This window comes from Gambusia affinis, linkage group LG18 (genome assembly GCF_019740435.1).
Source record: "Gambusia affinis linkage group LG18, SWU_Gaff_1.0, whole genome shotgun sequence".
Lineage (NCBI taxonomy): Eukaryota > Metazoa > Chordata > Actinopteri > Cyprinodontiformes > Poeciliidae > Gambusia > Gambusia affinis.
Window position 1 is genome coordinate 4,669,326 of NC_057885.1, and position 21,251 is coordinate 4,690,576.

Consider the following 21,251-nt stretch of genomic DNA (forward strand, 5'->3'; position numbering starts at 1 on the left):
AAAGTCAAATGGACGGAGGGCCAAATAAAAAATTTAGCTACAAGCCGAGGGCCGGACTGATCGAATGTTCATTGAATTTTTTTTAAATGACGCATATAGTCTAGTGCAGCGGACCGGCCCAAGCCTTCGTAAATTTCCAGCGGACCGGGGGGGGTGCGTGCGTTGTGAGGATCGAACGGAGGGGGGGGGGGTCTCGCATTTTTTCAGACGGGGTGCCGGCTTGCTGCGGTCTGCGGGCCGGTTCTAATAATAAATCAAGATCATCCCAGGGGCCGTAGAAAATCTTCTCGGGCCTTGACTCTGACATATGTGTTCTAATTTAATTCAATTATAATTATTTGAATTCTAATTGAATTCAATTATAATTAATTGAATTCAATTAGACAAACAATTTGTCTAATTGAAGGTGTGTCCCAAAAGTATGTATGCATGTATGTATGTTGTATAATGCTTAATAAATTACATTTTGAAAACTGTTTGATATTTATACTTACAAGACTTTGATATAAGGCAGCTATGGAAAGATTGTTTAAATCCCAAGGCTCCTTATCTTTGAGAAATGAAGAGTAAATTTTTCCAAAGCACAGTTAAACCCTTTCTTGTAAATTAATTTGTTCCCATATTGTTTTAGAGGGGGAACAGATTATTTCAGGTGGCTAAAATATATGGTACCACCCCCATAACTTTGTCAAATTTAGAGCAAATGTTAACAAACTTACATGATTTATTGTTGTTGATGAAAGGAATAAACACAGTTAAAGACTTGTTGGTAAATCAATTTGTTCCCATTTTATGGAGGGGGAACAGATTATTTTAGGTGGCAAAAACAGCAAAAATATTTGGTTCCCCCCTCATAACTTTGTCAAATTTAGAGCAAATGCTACCAAATTCACAGGATTTATTATTGGTGATGAGAGGAACAAGCACAGTAAAGAATTTTCTGGTAAGTTAATTTGTTCCCATGTTACAGAGGGGGAACGGATTATTTCAGGTGGCTAAAATATATGGTTCCCCCCTCATAACTTTGTTAAATAAAGAGTAAATATTACCAAATTCACAGGATTTGTTGTTGATGATGAAAGGAATAAGCACAATAAAAGAATTTCTGGTAAGTTAATTTGTTCCCATGTTACAGAGGGGGAACGGATTATTTCAGGTGGCTAAAATATTTGGTTCCCCCCTCATAACTTTGTCAAATTTAGAGCAAATGCTACCAAATTCACAGGATTTATTGTTGGTGATGAGAGGAATAAGCACAGTAAAAGATTTTCTGGTAAGTTAATTTGTTCCCATTTTATAGAGGGGGAACGGATTATTTTAGGTGGCAAAAACAGCTAAAATATTTGGTCCCCCCCCCAACTTTGTCAAATAAAGAGCAAATGGTACCAAACTTACATGATTTATTGTTGATGATGAGAGGAATAAGCACAGTAAAAGATTTTCTGGTAAGTTAATTCTTTCCCATTTTATTGAGGGGGAACGGATTATTTCAGGTGGCGAAAACAGCTAAAATATTTGGTCCCCCCCCCCCCAACTTTGTCAAATAAAGAGCAAATGGTACCAAACTTACATGATTTATTGTTGATGATGAGAGGAATAAGCACAGTAAAAGATTTTCTGGTAAGTTAATTCTTTCCCATTTTATTGAGGGGGAACGGATTATTTCAGGCAGCTGAAATATCCAATCTCTCCTCTCCTTCTCCCATAACTTTGGGGAATAAAGAGCAACTCTTTCCAAATTCTCAAAAATTGTTATGTGTGGTAGCATGTAGTATACTATAAATTTCCTCAATCCAGTGATCTGTCATATTTTACATTAGAACAAGATTTACCAGAAAGTCTCTCATCTTTTCAGGAAGTCTTAATTTTTGTGCCTTGCTATCAGCCAGCTACCATCCTCTTATATCAGCAATGAAAAACTATAAATACACACTACGTATTGAAAAATTGTGTTTGGTGACTGACTTTTATTTCTGTCAAGCTGAAGTGACAATAGTTGAAGAAAGACCGATTCTCTTGGCGTTTAAAATAACACAAAACAGCGTAAAAAGACCTCGTTTATTTAATTACTTTACAATTTTGTAAACATCAGCTGCCGATTAAACTGAATGTTACAACCTTGACATGATTATATGAGTTGTTTTACCGAGAAATTGATCAGAAGCGCCGTGAAAATGTTCAGATCCACCTTTCTGGCTGCAATGCGCGCTCCCGACACAGGGGGAACAGATTTTCACAGGGGAACAGAATTTCGCACAAGACCGGTGTACACAGCTGATGGAGGAGGATACAAACACCGAGAAATTTGTGACAGTGAAAAGAAAAACGCCGGCGGAGGTTAGTAAAGCTAGCATGATGGAGTTGTAGGGCAAGACTGATTTAATAAATTTTAAATACAAGAATAATACAAGTCATATTATGATAATAGTTGTGCTATTGAAAGAATAAAGACGCAATATTGTCGAAGGAAAGTTCAATACATCAAACCTTTATACCATATAGATTTCTTGCAGAGTGATAAGTTTGAAGTGTTTATTTTTTGATGATGGCTTATAGGTACTGAAAACAGTTAGGTTCTAACAAAAAATACTTTTGTATTACAAAGTACAGTGAGATAAAGGATTTTTTATGTATGTAAATAGCTGATATATGTTATCTGTTGATAGAAAGTCAACAAATAGCATGGCTCCCCAAATTTTGTGTAGAAACCTCACCCAGAACCTTAAGTAACTTTAATTCTGGGTCTCTTCACACTTTCTCCAGATGCTGAGACTTTAATCGAATGAAGTCTAAAAGGTACTCTGATCTAAATCAAGTATCAGCCACTGATAAACAGTGCAATCCTTCTTCTTCCTCAGCCAAAGTTACGTGAAATACCTATTGCTCTTTTGTTTTATCTCCATTGTACACAATCTTGCTAACGCCCGTGGATCTTTTGCATTGAATTCTGCTTGATAAATAGATTTTTTTTAAAAAGAGAAAGAAATTTAAATAAATAAAAAGAAACCCTATATGCTTCTAACCAAAGCTTTAAAACATAAATCCTGCAGTTGTTTCCAGAGGGGCAAACTACAAGTGGAACTGTTGGAGATGTAACAGAAAATGTCTGTGATTTATATATGTATATTTTGACATTTATTATGCATGGCAGACTTTAATTTGATCCTCCTGGCTAATTTCCGTCTCTCAGGACCCAGCACCACCTGTACGGAGGAGTCCTGCTACCATCAGGGGGTCTGTCTCCAGCAGTGGGAGGGCTTCGCCTGTGACTGCACAATGACGTCCTACGGAGGCTCATTCTGCAACGACCGTAAGTCGTGAAACTTTTGATTCCCATAGCTCGGATGTGAATGGGCTTGAATGGATGGAGAAAAGTCTGTAAAGCGTTTTTAACATTTTTTTTACTTTTATTTTTTATTTAAAATAGCGGGATGTGTTCACTGTGTTTTCGCAGTAAGACTTCTTCCTTGGATTCTGCAGAACATCAAAGCTGTGAAAAGGAAGGAATATTTTACTGGTTTAGGCCGGGAGTCCCACGTCGCGTAATCACCTGCTGGGAGCCTTGCACCTATAGGCTGCGAAAACAGAAAAACACGCAACGCGGTTATCGCAAACATGACGCTTACTCCAATGTTTCTAATTGCTTCCATGCAAGCCTGACACTTTACAGCCGGTACGTCGCAGCAGATAATGCTTTTAGTGAAGCCTCAGCGCTGAGCACGCGGCCCACAAGTTAGTTCCATTAGGGCAGACCTTTCATTTTCCTCTCAGTATTCACTGAACATTTAAAATTACATGGTAAATAAAAATGAATAAGCCGACCCCTTGTCAGGGAGCTGCTTCAGATATTAATTAGAAAACACTACTTTAGCCTGAAGGAAGCTGACTGAGAGGTTTATCCACCGCCCTGCTCCTCATTACGCAACGTGAATTTGGTATTAGCTCAGTGGACCAGCTCGTGTTGAGGTGCTGCTGTTGGTAACGAGCGGGCCGCGTTCTCCACTTGTAAGCGAAGATGCTCATTTTCAAGTGTAAAGCCAATGTTGATATTGAAGCCTTTTGTATGGTAACTTGGAGCTTCTGCTATGCTGAGCAGTCCGCCCTGACCGGCTAATATTCATGTTTGCATAAGTAGAGGTGATTGGATAATTAACATTTCTTCAGTTTTATTTGTGACACTGTCAGTGTGACTGCTGTGTGTTGTGATTAATGCCAATGTCTGATTAGAGAAATGATTAAGGAGTCCAAGGAATGAAGGGGTAGATAGAAGATTAATTTCTTCTTGTAGGGGAGAAAGGACCTATTGCTGTTTCCTTTTTTTAGAAGAATCCTCAGAACGTGGGCAGAATTGTGGTTCATACGGGAAAGTTTCCTGAAGTTGATGTGTGTGTGTTTTGAGAGTATGTAGATAGAGGCAACTTTCACCAGCAGCTTGATTTAATGTATTCTCTAAAGAAAATCAGGGGTTAAAGTAGCACAACTATCAAACTCAGGCGCAGGAATGGTTAATATATTTCCAAACCCAGACAATCAGCGATGACATATTTGTGTCGTTTTATCTTTATCTTTGTACTTTTCTAAAGAAACTAGCTGCTGGTTAAAGTTCACCACAATTTGTGTTTCTACAGCGGCTTTATTATGACCGGTTGCCACACTGCAGTACAAAACAACTGAGAGGAGATTTATCATATTTCCTCTTGATTATAATAAATTACTTTTTTGAATTAAGAATCTGAAATGTTTAAGGTCTCTGCCAGTGGTGGGTGCCGCTATAAAAAGTTAGCTGCACTAATCCTAAAGCACTAATCGTAAAGATTTGTTCTGCTAAAGTGCTATACCAACATGCCATTTTAGCATAAGCTAATGCTAAAGTGCTGAACTCAACCATTATGATCTTCACAGTCTTCATCCACTTCATAATAACAAGACAAACATTAAAGAACTTAAAGAATTCAGTTTATGCAATTGAAAGTTTTTGAAACAGCCAAGTAAATTGACATTTTAGAATTGATCTAGAAAGTTTCATTTTGGGGCTAGCTAGGTGTGCTAGCTATTTATTTAGCATTTACTTAGTAAGGTCTAAACAAAATATTAGCTCCACTATTAGCATATGAGCAAATTAGTGGAAGTGTGCCCACTACTGTTCTGTACTGAGCTACGAAAAAGCTCAAGTACTTTGATCACAATAATGAGGTGTTTGATGTTGTTCCTATTGTCCAAAGTACAGCAGTGTGGCTGCCTGTTCTTAAATCTGCATGTCTTGCTTTCGCTGCTGCTGGTTTCTTTTGTCGCCCGTCTTTTTCCTCCCTCACAACAGCAGCACATCTTCCGAACACCCGTCAACTTTTATTGCCCTCTTGAAGCAGGAAAAAACCTTGAGATCTGGACATAGACTGAAGTTTGGCTCCTTCCTGCCAGCAACTTCCGTCTCTTTACTCTTGCCTTCTTTTCGACATTTTACTTCGTCTCATTGGGGTGTTTCTTCGGATTTGTGGTTCTCAGAATATGCTGATGTTGGATGAAAATTTCTTGAATCAGCTCCCAAAACTAAGGTAGGACCTATTGCAGTACATCACGAGCAACTTTCAGGCTCTTTCACAAATCGTCCATATGGATTCTTTTGACACAATACCAATGGCAAAGACGCCTTGCACTTTTCACTGAAACCCCCCAAAAAAGTACCCATAATTGATCTATATAAAGTATTTTATAGCCTTTATTGTTCAGTTTTGAATCATACTGCTCACGAAATAGAGGCAATGTTAGTGCAATACAACACAAAACGGCAGCCTCGTTGTTCAGTAACTTTTCGCAATCTAAAAGGTACAAAAATTGCACACTCACTTACCTTTCATGTGATAGGTTCTGCACTTGACTCAAAGAAGAAGAAGGAAAAAAAACAACATAATTACTTTAATGGTGCCTTCAGACAGAGCCAAGAAGTGAAAGTGATTGGCGTTTCTTTTGATTACCACTGCGTAATAAGTAACAAGCAGAATGTAATAGAGAAATTATTTCTCAAGCTGTTGTTGTGTGAATGACCTTTTCAGGTGACAATTACAGAAAAGTGTAAGGCAGCCCTACTGGGGGGCATTTGTTCCTGGTGTGCGGATTCAAAACAGCAACAAGCTTTACCAAAAAAATCAAGGAGCATTTTATTAAACCGGCTGTTGAAAACGTTGTCGTTTGCTTCCAGCTTTATGTAGTTGCATTCACACATTAATAGTTTTTATGCTGTAAACATTATTCAGTGCAGGAAGGCTGTTGTGCTCTTTCCTTCATTTGAGCCCTGAATCATTTGTTTCACTTGGGGTGGAAGGCTTGTCAAAATTATTGACGCTGCAGTTATTATTTATGAACGCAGATTCGCACTTCAGCAGAGTAGATGATTCACACAGAGATAAAAGATTCCATCTTCTAGTATTTTTTTTCCCTTCCTTTGCTAAATGGGTTTGCCTGTTGTTTTTAAACATATCAACAGTACCTTGTAAAAGTGCATTTTCACATTTTGCCACATTGTAAACAAACTTTGGTGTGTTTTATTCAAGATATAATAGGCCAACACAAAGGAGTGCATTACAATGAAAGCAAATTCACAGAAGTGGTGCACATATTTGTTTAATGATTTAATGAAATGAATCATTTGTAGAGCCACCCGCAGAGACATGGTGGCAAGATATCGCCGCCATGTCTCATGGTAGTGAAGGTGTGTTTATATGGAAAACCAAAAGGGACAAAATTAGATCAATAAATACATCATTAAAGTAAATTTACAGTTGAATAAATCAATTATTTCTTGGTTCTTGTTACTGCAGCGTCACTGAGAAATACTTATTTTCTGCCAAACTCGCCCATCAAAGATGAGGGGCGGGGCAATGGGCGGGGTCTATATTGATCTATTGATCATTGAGTTTGACAGAATTATTTCATAGTGACTCTGTAGGAACAGGAAATTGAGTGATTTAATGACATATTTGGTACATTTCTTGTTTATTAAATAAATCCTTTAAACATTTACTTCATGTTAGATTTCTTTAATATTGGTAATTGACTGGTTCTAAAAACCAATCTATTATTTTCTTTACTGTTCTCAAATATGTGCTACTTTGTATATTTTAAAAATAGACAGAAAAAAAAATAATTATTGCATCAAAGTTTGTAGTTGCAACATGGCAAAATGTCAAACAGTTTGATGGTGATACATAATTTTACAAGATGATGAACATATACATCATCGTTGATTTCAGATGGGAATATACAGTCATATCTCTGAATGTGGCTTCCTTAATATTACCTAAGAGACTACAATGATGAATGATTGGATTCCTAGCAGATGCTTAATGAGAAATCGTTTCCTCTCAAGTATTATGTTACTGTCTAAATGCAGTTAGATGGATGTCTACTTTGTACACGAGTTACAAAACACTATTTAAATTGAAAAATATTTAAATGAGCTATTAACATATCAGTTGTCGACATCCATTGATTTTTATTTATTTATTTTTTTTTTTGGAGTGCCTTCAAGCTAATTGACACCTGTATTAATTTGTCAAGTCACTCAAGATAATATTCAAAGGGAAAGCAGACGACTACATAACATGTGACACAGTGGAAAATGGGGTGATTGAAAATAAAAATGGGATTATCCCGAGGTGATCTGCACCTGCTGACAGTTTACATTACAGCTAGCTGTTTCCAGTGAACCGTGTTTTTTTTTTCAAGCATACTTTTCACTTTCTGCAATATGTGGTGACACGCATCGTGGTTTTCATGAGACCACCCCATAATTTTGCAGTACATCAGGTGAGGCCATTTAAGCTTTGAGTAGTGATTCTCATGAGAAAGGGCCTTAAACAACAACTAAAAAAGCTACAATCTCTCTTTTTTTATTGGCTCCACCTGAGCATTTAAGTAGCTCTTCTACATGCATTAAGTTTTTGAAAAATATTCTTCTTTTCAATTCAAACCATTAATAGGAGTGCATCGAGTGCTGATATTTCTATAGTTTGCATATAACTAGTAGTTTCCTGTACGGTAACACATTGTTTATACATATAGCTATCTTTGCAGAATAACCAATCAAACAGAGCGGCCTCATACTCTGTCTTGCTCAAACGGATCTGATAGCATTTGCTATTCTCTAGCAGCCTTCAGTGATTGACTGGTCTATTTGTCTCTGCATAGCCTGTAAGTGGGCCACTTGGTATTCTGCTTTGTTCATCTAGAACCAACTCAGACAGAGATGCTGTGTAAGTGGGTGCAGTGCAAGGACTTTGTTTGTCTCCTGCTCTTTCACTTTCTGCTTATGCGAGCAGGAGAAAGCAGGACAGAGAGGGCTTCTTTGTTTAACCGCACGCATTCGGTGGACGTTAGCACGTCCCGTGCATGTGTTCCACGGATCCAGCTGCTGCTTGAATGGTGCTGCCAAGCATACTAACTAAGGGAATAGTGCCAGCGTGTTTACAGCACTGCTGATTTCAATCTGCCTTCTCTCCCAATAGCTCATCCCTACTGCTGTCTCATTATCATACAAACTCATAAAGTTTACATTGGTATATTTCTGCTTTAATCAAGGTTGCACTGATGCAGCATTTTGCTATTTTTAGTCTTTGTGAAGGGGCACCTTGGCTTTTGTTTGGGTTTCTTTTGTTCCATTTGGTCTAATCTTACACTGCTGGACTTACAATTGTCTTCTCTGCTCTACAAATAAGGTACATATTTTGCATATATTCCATAAAACTCAGGTTAAGCTTTCCTGACATCATCAACAGACTTGGATCTTGTAGTTTCCGGACTACAAGTTGCTACTTTTTTCATACGCTTTGAGCACTGTTGCTTAAACAGTGATGCGGCTTATGGATTATAAGGATTTTACCAATGAGTAAAATCCAATGGGGTTTGAAAGGCTGGAGAACTGTGTGATGAAGAAAACAGCACAAGCTAAGGGAAGAATTTGACTCGAGACAAAAGTCACAGGTTTGTTTGTTTTTTAAGTTAGTGGGTGTGGCTTATATTCAAGTGCAATAAATAGTCTAGAAATTACCATACCTATATTGAAAAATTTAATATTTTAGAAATCAGTTTCTTTGTCTGTCCAAAATTACACTTTAAACACAAGCAGTTATGTATTTGTAAGCCTCTCATGTAAAACTTAACATCTTTTCACTTCTTAGCAGAACCTTTAAAAAGCCTTCAAGTAATTCAGCAGATGGATTTATGTAAGGTTCCCCACATTAAGGCTGCTACTTTGCCACAACAAAGTTTTTAATTTATTCATTTCATTTCCTTCCTTACAGTTTAAATGCAAAATTAGGAGGGTCATTTTAGCTCTTTATTCATGCTCTATGATTCTCTTTGTAGTTGCAGTCATAGCAACAGCACATAAAGGTTCTCTAAGAATTATGGTTGACAATAAATGTTGATGTCAGAGAGGAACAAAAATCATTCTGGTAACCTGCTGCTTTTTTTATTATCAGGAATTCTGTGGTTGTTGAAAAGGAAATGCACATCTGGTTGTTTTATTTGAAAAGCTAACCAACAAAACATTTTCAAATCTTTGAAGTTGCGCGTTATTTCAATGCAGCATTATAACGATCCTGTCCTACCTTACTGTTTAACTGAGTCTGAAAATGTCCCATTTTAGGCACCAAGCAACACGTTGAAAATCATATCAGACACCTGGAAAATGCTGTTGTAGGTGATTTGGGAAGGATAGATGTGTATTACCTTTATATAGTATGTAAATGAGCTATTATTCTTTATTTCCTCATTGTTGCTTTTATTTATACCATGTTCATGGCATAACTTGGTAAATTGTCTTCAGTAATTCTGAAGGATTCAGTTTTTCTCTCGTTTTGCCTTCACTGGCCTACTGTTAACGCTTCATCAGATTTACAGGCCTCAAGACGCATCAGTCACGAAACCTGCTCAGTGAAAGGCATTCACTCCCATCCCCTCCTGCAGCTCAGCAGGTCACCATTTGTTAGGTGTATCACATCAGAATCTAGGATAGCCAAATAATTTGTACACCAAGGTGAGAATGTAGAATCTACTTGTTTTTGCGTCGCCGCCGGTCGTCGGGCTGCTTTTTATGGTCAATGATGCGCTGACTTGAAGATGAACTTGGTGCTCAGCTGAGCAGGACAGAGCGAAATTAAGAGGAGGATTACCCCTTCTCACATTCCCAACACTGGCTCCAATGGTTTAACCCAAACTTTGTGGGTTTTGAGGGAGTGTGACCGAAGCTGCAAACAAAATCCTCTTACAAAGCTGGCTGATCTGTCGGACACTGGCATTCATCTAGAACAATAATAAAAAAAAAAAACAACTGTTAGAAACCAACATATAAATTTAAGCATTTCCATTCTACATCAGGCATTACCGCATCCTTAAAAGTCTCAACTTCTTTATAAATATGCATGTAGGCCTTAAATACATTGATCACAGTTTTTAAATGTCGTACCTTTTAAACTTGTATATTGTCATATCTGTAGGGGTTTTTTTCCTTGGGTGAATTTTCTGTCAGGCAAAAGTTTGAGTTGTGTTCCGACATCTTCATGGCGTTCTGTAACTCAAGGTGGTTGAGGCTACCAGTAACTCGCAGTTAAGACTCCCTAGCTAGCTAGCCCTTAGTGTCTTTCATGGGTAATGGCTTGACGAAAGACAGTGACTGGCCAAAAGCACTTGGGGTGAAACCCAACACATGGAACGTGACAAAAGTTTGAACATGTTTCAACTTTTTTGTGTCACGGTGCACGGCTGTGTGTTCATGTTTACGTATACAAGTGCACAATTTGACATGCACCATGGGTTGATTTCCTAGAGGAGAGCAAGCGGTTGTCGCCTCACCGTGCTAGTCCCATAGGAAACGACTATGGGACTAGCACGAGAGGAACAATGTTGCCTCTTGTCTCTTGAGCCCTTTAAGCACAAATTTAATCATTGTTTTTTCCACTGACTCTCCTGTCGCTACCTCATATGAGAGTGCATGCTGTGCAAAATAACAAAAAAAAAACACTTTTATACTTTTCACTATGTGGGGATGATGATGGAGTGTCATGCCCACATAGTGCATATGTGGTTATGACACATACACACACAGGGCAGCTGCTTGATTACGATGCAGCTGCCTCCCCCAACTATCAACTATATGAATGAATGGTTTTTTTTACTTAAATTCCATTCAAAGTGTTATTAAAAGGTCTTAAAAAGTCTGAAATTTGTCTTGCCCAAACCTGTGGCTACCCTCTATGCTTCTGGGCTACATTATTATTTTTAATTAGATTTAGGATTCATCTCCCGCTAAATCCTCGGTAGCTTTTACATTTTTTTTTTTCTTGCCAGTGTGACTGCCTGGAACACAATTAACTGCCACCTCAATAAGTCAAAAAAGAATAATGATAATAAAAATAGGCAGTATGAATCCTGTGTATATTTTTGCCCCCTATATCAGAAATGCAGGCACATATACACAAAGTCTGTCTCTCTTTTTCCCAGTAATGGTCTGTATAACAAATTAGATAGAGAGCGCTATCTCACCATTTGCAGACACTCAGTGTGAAGCATGGGTAGAAAAATGAAAGTGGAGATGGAAAGCAGAGGATGGTGAGCGGGAGTAATGAAATAGTGTTTGGGCATGCAAAGGCAATTTTGGTTTCCTCAGAAGAGAGTGTCGTTAAGCCCCACTGGACTTCACAAGTCACCATGTCAAGAACTTGAGGGGCGATTGGCTGAGGGCGGTGGGCCACGTTCCGTAGCCTTTGATTCTGAGGACAGTAACTGTAAGCGAAGGGGCTGCCATAAAATATGACTTAACTGGAAGTAATGCTTTTGTTGGGGTTGTTGGCTGACTGTAATATTTTTATGCTAGCATTTCAAAAAATATACCTCCATGCAAATTTCCCAACCCTTCAGTTTAGACAGTTTAGATTCAACAGATTTACAAAGATGAATAAAGAGAAAAACACTTAACCTCAAGAATATATATATATATATATATATATATATATATATATATATATATATATATATATATATATATATCTATATATATATAGATAGATAGATAGATAGATAGATAGATAGATAGATAGATAGATAGATAGATAGATAGATAGATAGATAGATAGATAGATAGATAGATAGATAGATAGATAGATAGATAGATAGATAGATAGATAGATAGATAGATAGATAGATAGATAGATAGATAGATAGATAGATAGATAGATAGATAGATAGATAGATAGATAGATAGATAGATAGATAGATAGATAGATAGATAGATTTTGGTTTTGGAAGGAATTTAACCTCTAAACACTTCTTCTCTCCCTGCTTGGTTTTTAATTAAACAATGCATGAGCTTTTAAACTACATCTGCATTAAAGGGCAATTAATGGGGCTTTGTAAATGCACTGAACCACTCCAGCCACTGGCGAGCATTATCAAAAAGCTTTTCACGTTACTCTGGAATAAGAGCAAGTGTGTCTCTGTGTTTGTGTGAACATAAAACTAAAAAAAAAAAAAAAAAAAATCTAAATGGAAAATGAATGGAGAAGAGGAATAAGAAATATTTTTTCTCTGGTTTGCAAGTCATACATTTATCTGTCAAGTTCTTTGCAATTTATACGTTCAGTGCCTAAAAAATGTATAAACTACCTTGAATGTGGGCGTGCTGTGGTGGCGTAAGGGATAGCGCGACCCACATTTCGAGGCCTTCAGTCGCGGGTTCGATTCCCGTACCCGGCCGACGTTTGCCGCATGTCTTCCCCCTTCTGCTTCCCCCTTCCTGTCAGCCTACTTTCGAATAAGGGACATTAGAGCCCACTAAAGACCCCCTGGAGGGGAAAAAAGCTACCTTGAATGTTTTACCCTATGTATTGAACAGTGATGTATATCTCAGCAGTTCCTGTATTCTCATAAATGCACTATCAAGTAGCATGTTCGCCATCCACGTCCTTGCTGATGTAACACAATGTAACTGTTTCTATTGTGGGCTAGAGTTGGTCTGTAACTTTCAGTTTAATAAAAAAAAGCTCTCTTCTGCATTTTAAGCCTTTTACAACAGTAGTTTCTTGTAACATCTACCTTGTTGGCAAGTGAACAAATCCAGATTATTATCCTAAAGCTTCCTTGTAGGTCATGCTTGGAAACATTTCCATAAATGATGGGATTATTTCACAACATAGGAGAATAAATTTGTGATGTGTACCTGCACATCATATTTGAACCTTTAACCCCCTTCACAAGTCATGCAGCAAGATCAGTGGTTTTAACTATTAACATTGCCCTGAAGCAAACTGGTGTATGCGTCACTTCAGTAGGTTAAGGATACGTCTATGTTAGGGCTTTTTGTGCTGTAAAGATTATCTTAGGTAAAACTTTCAACTAATCTAATAAGCCTAAATAAATGGTTTTCAAATAGTTTTGATTACAAAGTAGTTTCTACAAATTTTGAGGAGTTTTATTGAAACAGATGCACACTGTATGATAGCTGTTGTCTGCTGTAATTGATTTCTTCTCCAGTGAGTTAGGGAGATGCAGTATTATTCTAACACTTGGTAAGCTAAGTCACATTCAGTTCCTTTACCGTTTCCCTGCTAGGATGGGGAAATCGTGAGCTTAAGCCTGTAAGCTTTAAGAGAGAATGCCACAGGACAACTGAAACAGTCAAACAAAGCTGGAGCTACAGAAACCTGTGCTCCACATTTTCTACAGCAAATTCATGCATCCTTTTTAACTACTTTCCGAATGTTGGCACAGTCTGACAAATATCTTTTAAAATTTCAATTAGCATGATCGGCAATTTTTTGCAGCTATCAACAAGTTTGTGTCTGTCGAGTATCTGACCACTATTCAGATACTCAAACTATTGTTCTCTGTTTTACTTTGTCCAGAGGATCTGGGCCCTTGATTTTTGAGAAACGATGACTTGATGAAGCCGTAGACTCTGCTGAAGTTTTAAGCAATTGGATCTGATTTTACCTTTTGGCCGTTAAGTATGTAATGTGCCAGTGGCCATCCTGGACCATATGCCTTTGTTCACTTCTGCTGCCATTGCCAAACTACAACTACAATTGGAAAATCAGCACGGAAACGTGACGACATCGTTCACAACCCCTGTACGCTGATCAACCACTGAGCTTGTGAAATCAAACTCAGTGGGACAAATTCCAGACTGAGCACTAGAATTGCTGAGCATCCGCAGGAAATGGTTAGGCAAAACTGGTGGAGTTTATAAATTTTTTTTCTGGAATGGGTCCAGAAAAACTCTGCTCCTCCAATCTTCTGTGTAGTTGAGGTCAGAAGACAGGACATGTGATTTGCTGATAATGCACATTTCCTGATTGTATCATACAATTTTGTCAGTAGGATTGATGGCACAAACACTTTTTATGCTACTACAGGATGAACCAGCTCGGTGTCTGATGCTTGCTTAATTACCATCTTCCTTTCTGACAAATACTCAAATTTCAGCTTAGAACGTCGGCGTTCCCTCAGGGCATTAGCACAGTGTGAGACCTTTCCTTAAGTTGACATGGTAGATCATCCAGGCTGACACACGCACATACACACACAGTGCAAATATAGAAAAAAAAAAGACCTTCCATTTTATTCATCCCTCTGGGGGCTGACTTGTCAATAAACTGAGTTGACAGTCTCCTCTTCACCTTGTCTTTCCACTGCTTCCTGTCCTTTCCCTCAACTCCTTTGCCTTCTTGACCTTTATTCCATGTAAATATTTCAAGTTGCTCCAAAGCTGCTGCTTGTATGGTAAAAAAAAACCAAACTTTTTTGTACGTAAATGTCAATTAACTTAAACAAAAACCATCAAAAAAGATAAAATAGAAGCAGATACCATTGATGTGACTTTTCTGCAAGGGTGTGTTTGTTTTGCTTAATTGTGTTTTAATAAAGTCTGTAACCAGTTTTAGTATGTTTAAGAAGCAAACAAAACTCTGGTTATGTCAAAAACAGAACTGTGCCCACTTTTGATGTTTTATGTTTTACTGCCCGTTTGATTTATTACTTTTAGAGGTATTTTCTTAAAAAAGCCCATCTAAGGATAAGTGCTGCGAATTAGCTTTTGCTGTGAAAAAGCAGTCCCATAAACATGGGACTGCTGTTTTCTTTCAGTTTGTCTGTCGCTGTATGTCTGTCCCTACCAAATAAACTAATTAAATTAAAATGGCAAATGAAGCTGTGCTGCTTTAGGTAGGGGAAACATTTTAATCATCCTCTACTCATCTGCTATTTTTGCATATGTAAGCTAGGCAATCTGACACACTTTTTTAGACGTAAAAACATCTGCGATATTAAAACTCCAACTTAGAGGTGCCACACTGCTTAAAAGTTACAAACATGATCATATATAATGATCATGTCATATAATGACATAGTCCCATGTCATGTTGTGGAGACTCTCTGTCTACACCAAAGAAGATTCACTCAGCAGTACAACTCCTTTTCACTGCTCCTGAGTGTTCGATGCTCTGTTTTGATGCAGTAACATTGCATACATTTTTGGATAATTCATCCCAGTATATCCTCACTATATAAAACAGGATCACATCATAACTCATAACATACTTCTGTTGGGATCTGGGGAAGGCTGGCTGGGGTTCTTTCCCACTTTCTCCACCAGGGGGCTTCCTGGAGGTTCCTGGAGGGCGTGGTTTCACGGCTGCACACCTGACGCATATCTGACTCGTTTGGAGGAGTATATCTGGATGGAGCTGCTGACACTCCAGTGCCAGAGTGTTAGCCAGTAATGGTATCTGTGGTTATTAACCATCCTCTGACCACCTGTTTTGTGAAAGAAACTAATCCTGTGTCGCCTCTTCTCAGGTTTCTCCTCCGCGACGCCTTAGCAGCCTGACCTGAGTTCTTGGGAAGTTATTCCATCCTGGACCCCAGCTCCTTCACTCACCTGTCCGCCCTCCAACCGAACCCCGGCCTCTCAGATCCACCAGCCCCGGATCCACAGTCGAGCCTTTCCCCAGTTCAACCCATAAATTCCAGAGATCCAGCGTTTCTGAGAGAGAGACCTCCTGTCATCACCTGTACATATTTGCACATTGTATTTAATAAATCTCCTTAACCTGATCTGTCTCCGGAGTGTGTTCTGCGCATGTGGGTTCAGAGACTTGATCACACCACGACAGAACACTCTGGCCAACAACAAACCCCAGCAGACGCACTTCGGAGAGCTTTGCAAGAACAGAACTCTCTAATTCAAAATCACGACGCAGCTTTGAGGGAGCTAAATAGACGTCAGGTCGAGGCCAACACCCGCCTGGAAGAAATAGCAGGGTTTCTACAGCTTTCCGCCGCAGAATTCGAACCAAGCCCTGCGCCGCACCCAGTCCCAGTGCGAAGGAGTACTCCGTCCCCACGTTTTCGAATGTCGGCCACCCAACCCGGAAAGATTCTCCGGTGACGTGAGTAAATGCAGAGGGTTCCTGTTCCAATGCATGATTCTATTTAATCACTCACCACACTGGTTTCCCCATGACGACGCCAAGATTTCGTTTATCATTTCCCATTTATCTGGCAAGGCTTTAAATTGGGCAGAATCTCGATTTTCAGCCTCTACAGTTTACGGCTGCACGTTTGACGAGTTTCTGAGGGAGTTCAAGCAAACATTTAACATTGATCCAGACAGCAGTTCAGATGCTCGAATTACTGGAAATGAGGCAGGGTCATCAGTCCGTGGCCGACTTTGCCATTGAGTTCGTATCAAAGCAGCTGCATCTGGATGGAATTCTCCAGCCCTTAGAAGCGCATTTTATAACGCCCTGAGCGACAAGATCAAGGATTTACTGCTTCGTTGGATGAGCCTAAGGCTCTGGATGATTTAATTAGTTTGGCCATCCGTTTAGATAACAGAACTCGCGAGCTAAGAATAAAGAGATCCACCTGCCTGTTCGTCCGTGGGGGGCGGTGAGCCGGGTCACTTGTCAGTCGCAGTTTCTCCAGCTATTGCCGAGCCCGAACCCATGCAGATTGGGAATACTCGTCTCACCCCTGAAGAAAGACAGAGACGAATCAGAGCCAAACTCTGTCTTTACTGCGGTGCAGCTGGTCACTTCATTTCCGCATGTCCAGCAAAAGCCAGGGTCCGCCAGTAGACACGAGGAGGCTGGCGGACCATCAAGTTAAAGCAAATTCTCCTCGCTTACTGTTACCAGTCTCTCTTTTCGTTCGGGATCAGTCCATAGCTGTCTCAGCCTTGGTCGATTCTGGTTGTGAGCGGAATTTAATCGACTCAAGTTTCGTTCACCAAATGGCTATCGACACCGTTCCATTAAAGAACCCGCTGAAAGTTACAGCTCTGGGACGGTAAAGCCCTACATTCGATAACCCACCAAACCGTTCCAGTAAATCTACTCACCTCTGGTAACCATCATGAAATAATTTCATTCTTTGTTTTTCCTGCAGCCAGTTCAGCAATCATTCTGGGATTTGATTGGCTAGAACATCATAATCCCCACATCGACTGGTCTGAGCGGCACATTGTTTCCTGGTCCGTTAACTGTCACGCCTCTTGTCTCCGTTCAGCCGTCCCGCCAGGTCCGCCACCGGCAAATCTGCATGAAGCTGACCCCCCGGATCTCTCAGCAGTTCCGGTGGAGTACCATGATTTAGCCGCCGTCTTCAGTAAGGTAAAAGCACTTTCACTCCCACAACATCGACCGTGCATTGTGCTATAGACCTTCTACCTGGAGCCCCTCTACCTAATAGCCGCCTGTATAACATCTCTAAGACCGAAAGGCGATGGAGAAGTATATCAAGGAATCCCTTGATGCGGAATTATTCGCACCTCCTCCTCTCTGGTAGGCGCAGGATTTTTCTTTGTTGAAAAGAAGGACGGAACTCTCAGACCGTGCATTGATTATCGTGGTCTAAACCAGATAACGGTAAAAATAAGTATCCTTTGCCCTCCTCTCATCTGCTTTCGAACCTGTACAGGAGCCACCATCTTTTCCAAGTTGGATCTAAGAAATGCGTACCATCTCCTTCGCATAAGGGATGGAGATGAGTGGAAGACGGCATTCAAAACCCGCTAGGTCATTTGAGTACCTCGTCATGCCTTTTGGATTATGTAATGCTCCGGCCTGTTTTCAAGCTTTGATTAATGACGTCCTGAGGGATTATTTGAACATTTTCATTTTGTCTACCTTGATGACATTTTGATTTATTCTAAGAGTCTGCCAGAACATCAGAGACACGTCCGGCTTGTTCTCCAACGGCTGCTGGAGAACCGATTGTTTGTCAAGGCTGAGAAATGTGAATTTCACCAGTCCTCTGTTACTTTCCTTGGACATGTTCTAGAGGCTGGACAGGTGAGGCCTTAAAGATAAGATTAAAGCTGTTTTGGAATGGCCAATTCCTGAAACTAGGAAACAGCTTCAGAGGTTTCTCGGTTTTGCTAATTTTTATCGACGTTTCATAAGAAACTACAGTCAAACTGCTCTGCCATTAACCGCCCTGACCTCTGTGAAGACTACATTTTCCTGGACTCCCAAGCAGATGCTGCATTCCTACGGTTAAAATCCCTGTTTTCTAATGCACCCATTCTCATTCAAGCAGACCCGACTAAGCAGTTCGTTCTAGAGGTAGATGCCTCGGACTCTGGTGTTGGAGCAGTCCTCTCACAGTTCTCAGACTCTGATCACAAGACTCACCCATGTGCATTCTATTCCGCAGACTGTCTCCGGCTGAGAGGAACTATGGCGTGGGAGACCGAGAACTCCTTGCCATTAAAATGGCTCTGGAGGAATGGAGACATTGGTTGGGCGCACAACACCATGTCCTAGTTTGGACAGATCATAAGAATCTCTCTTATCTGAAGACAGCCAAAAGACTCAACCCCCGACAGTCACGCTGGTCTTTATTTTTCTCCCGGTTTAACCTTTCCATTTCATATCGCCCTGGTTCTAGAAATATCAAGCCAGATGCCTTGTCCCGGCTATATTCCCCGGACGACTCTGATAGATCTCCGGTCTCCATTCTGCCCCCCAGTTGTTCCATAGCCTCAGTCACCTGGGAGATGGAGGATCTAATTAAACAGGCTCAGTTATCTGAACCAGATCCTGGAACCGGGCCTCCCAATAAGATTTTTGTTCCCACTGCGGTCAGATCCAGACTCATCAGTTGGATGCACTCCACTAAATTCTCTGCTCACCCTGGAGTAAGTAGAACTATTTCACTCATTTCCCGTCGTTTCTGGTGGCCGTCCAGTTATAAGGACATTAAGGAGTATGTTTTGGCTTGTGCAGTCTGTGCTCGAAATAAACCGTCCCATCAGCTTCCGTCTGGTCAGCTCCAACCTCTGCCCACACCTACGAGACCATGGTCCCACATTGCATTGGATTTTGTGACCGGGCTCCCCGTATCTGGTGGCATGACCACAATCCTCACTGTTGTGGATCGATTTTCTAAGGCCTGTCATCTGATTCCCTTAAAGAAGCTTCCCTCAGCTCTTCAGACTGCTCAGCTCCTAGTCAAACATGTGTTTCGGCTCCATGGCATCCCACAGGAGATACTGTCTGACCGCGGGCCCCAATTCTCAGCACAGGTATGGAGACACTTCTGTACGGCTCTAGGTGCTAAAGTATGTTTGTCTTCTGGTTACCATCCACAGACCAACGGACAGACGGAACGTATGAACCAGGAGCTAGAGGCTATGCTCAGATGCCTCACCTGTACTAATTCCTCTGACTGGAGCCAGTACCTGACCTGGGTGGAGTATGCACACAACTCCCTCGTCTCCTCTGCCACCGGTTTGTCTCCATTCGAAATCACTCTAGGTTACCAACCCCCACTGTTTCCCTCGGACGAGACAGACATTGCAGTTACCTCGGTGAGGCATCACATCCGTCGATGCAGGGCTGTCTGGCGGGACACAGTTTCCGCTCTCCATCGCACGCTGGAACAGAACCGGAGGATTGCTGACCGCAAGAGGCGGCCAGCACCTGTTTATGCTGCCGGCCAACAGGTTTGGCTGTCTACTAAAGACATCCATTTAAGGTCCATGTCTAAGAAGCTCTCCCCCCGTTTCATTGGGCCTTACAGGATTGAGTCAGTCATCAGTCCATCTGCTGTTCGCCTGCAGCTACCCCCTTCTCTCAAAATTCACCCCACCTTCCATGTATCCCAAATCAAGCCCGTTTTCACTAGCCCTTTGTGCCCACCTCCGGAACCCCCTCCTCCCGCCCGCGAATTTGAGGGGGGCCTCGTTTATTCAGTCCGCCGCATTGTCGACTCCCGTAGACGGGGGAGGGGTTGGCAGTATTTGGTGGATTGGGAAGGGTACGGCCCTGAGGCTCGCCAATGGGTCCCCAGCTCGTTTATTGTGGACCCTTCTCTCATCTCTGCCTATTGGTCATCTCTCCCGTCTGGTTCTGCTGGACCGCCTAGTGGCGGTCGTTGAGGGGGGGGAACTGTTGGGATCTGGGGAAGGCTGGCTGGGGTTCTTTCCCACTTTCTCCACCAGGGGGCTTCCTGGAGGTTCCTGGAGGGCGTGGTTTCACGGCTGCACACCTGACGCATATCTGACTCGTTTGGAGGAGTATATCTGGATGGAGCTGCTGACACTCCAGTGCCAGAGTGTTAGCCAGTAATGGTATCTGTGGTTATTAACCATCCTCTGACCACCTGTTTTGTGAAAGAAACTAATCCTGTGTCGCCTCTTCTCAGGTTTCTCCTCCGCGACGCCTTAGCAGCCTGACCTGAGTTCTTGGGAAGTTATTCCATCCTGGACCCCAGCTCCTTCACTCACCTGTCCGCCCTCCAACCGAACCCCGGCCTCTCAGATCCACCAGCCCCGGATCCACAGTCGAGCCTTTCCCCAGTTCAACCCATAAATTCCAGAGATCCAGCGTTTCTGAGAGAGAGACCTCCTGTCATCACCTGTACATATTTGCACATTGTATTTAATAAATCTCCTTAACCTGATCTGTCTCCGGAGTGTGTTCTGCGCATGTGGGTTCAGAGACTTGATCACACCATGACAACTTCACAGTCATGCATTCATTTAGAGACGTTTTCCAATCTACTATCTGAGTGTATTTTTTTTTCCTCTTTTTTTCCTTTCCATTTTTCTTCCTCACTCATTTTCTTTTACTTCTTCTCACCGGTGACAGTAAAGTTGGCCAAGTGGAAATGCAGGAACCATTTTAAAGCAGCTCTGAGTCAGTTGTCAAGTGCAGTGATAACTGATGTGGGACTTGCATGGTGATAAATTAGGA

General features: G+C 41.0%; 1 protein-coding gene across 4 annotated transcripts in view; it reads left to right on the forward strand.

The window, feature by feature from the left end:
* The window catches only part of nrxn2b (neurexin 2b), a 746,427-nt gene that overhangs the window by 390,263 nt on the left and 334,913 nt on the right, over nt 1-21,251 (forward strand). For all 4 annotated transcript variants that reach the window (XM_044097998.1, XM_044097997.1, XM_044097999.1 and 1 more), the window contains one exon: nt 3,191-3,310. In XM_044097998.1, coding sequence (XP_043953933.1) covers nt 3,191-3,310 — 120 coding nt within the window. The remainder of the gene's footprint in view (nt 1-3,190; nt 3,311-21,251) is intronic.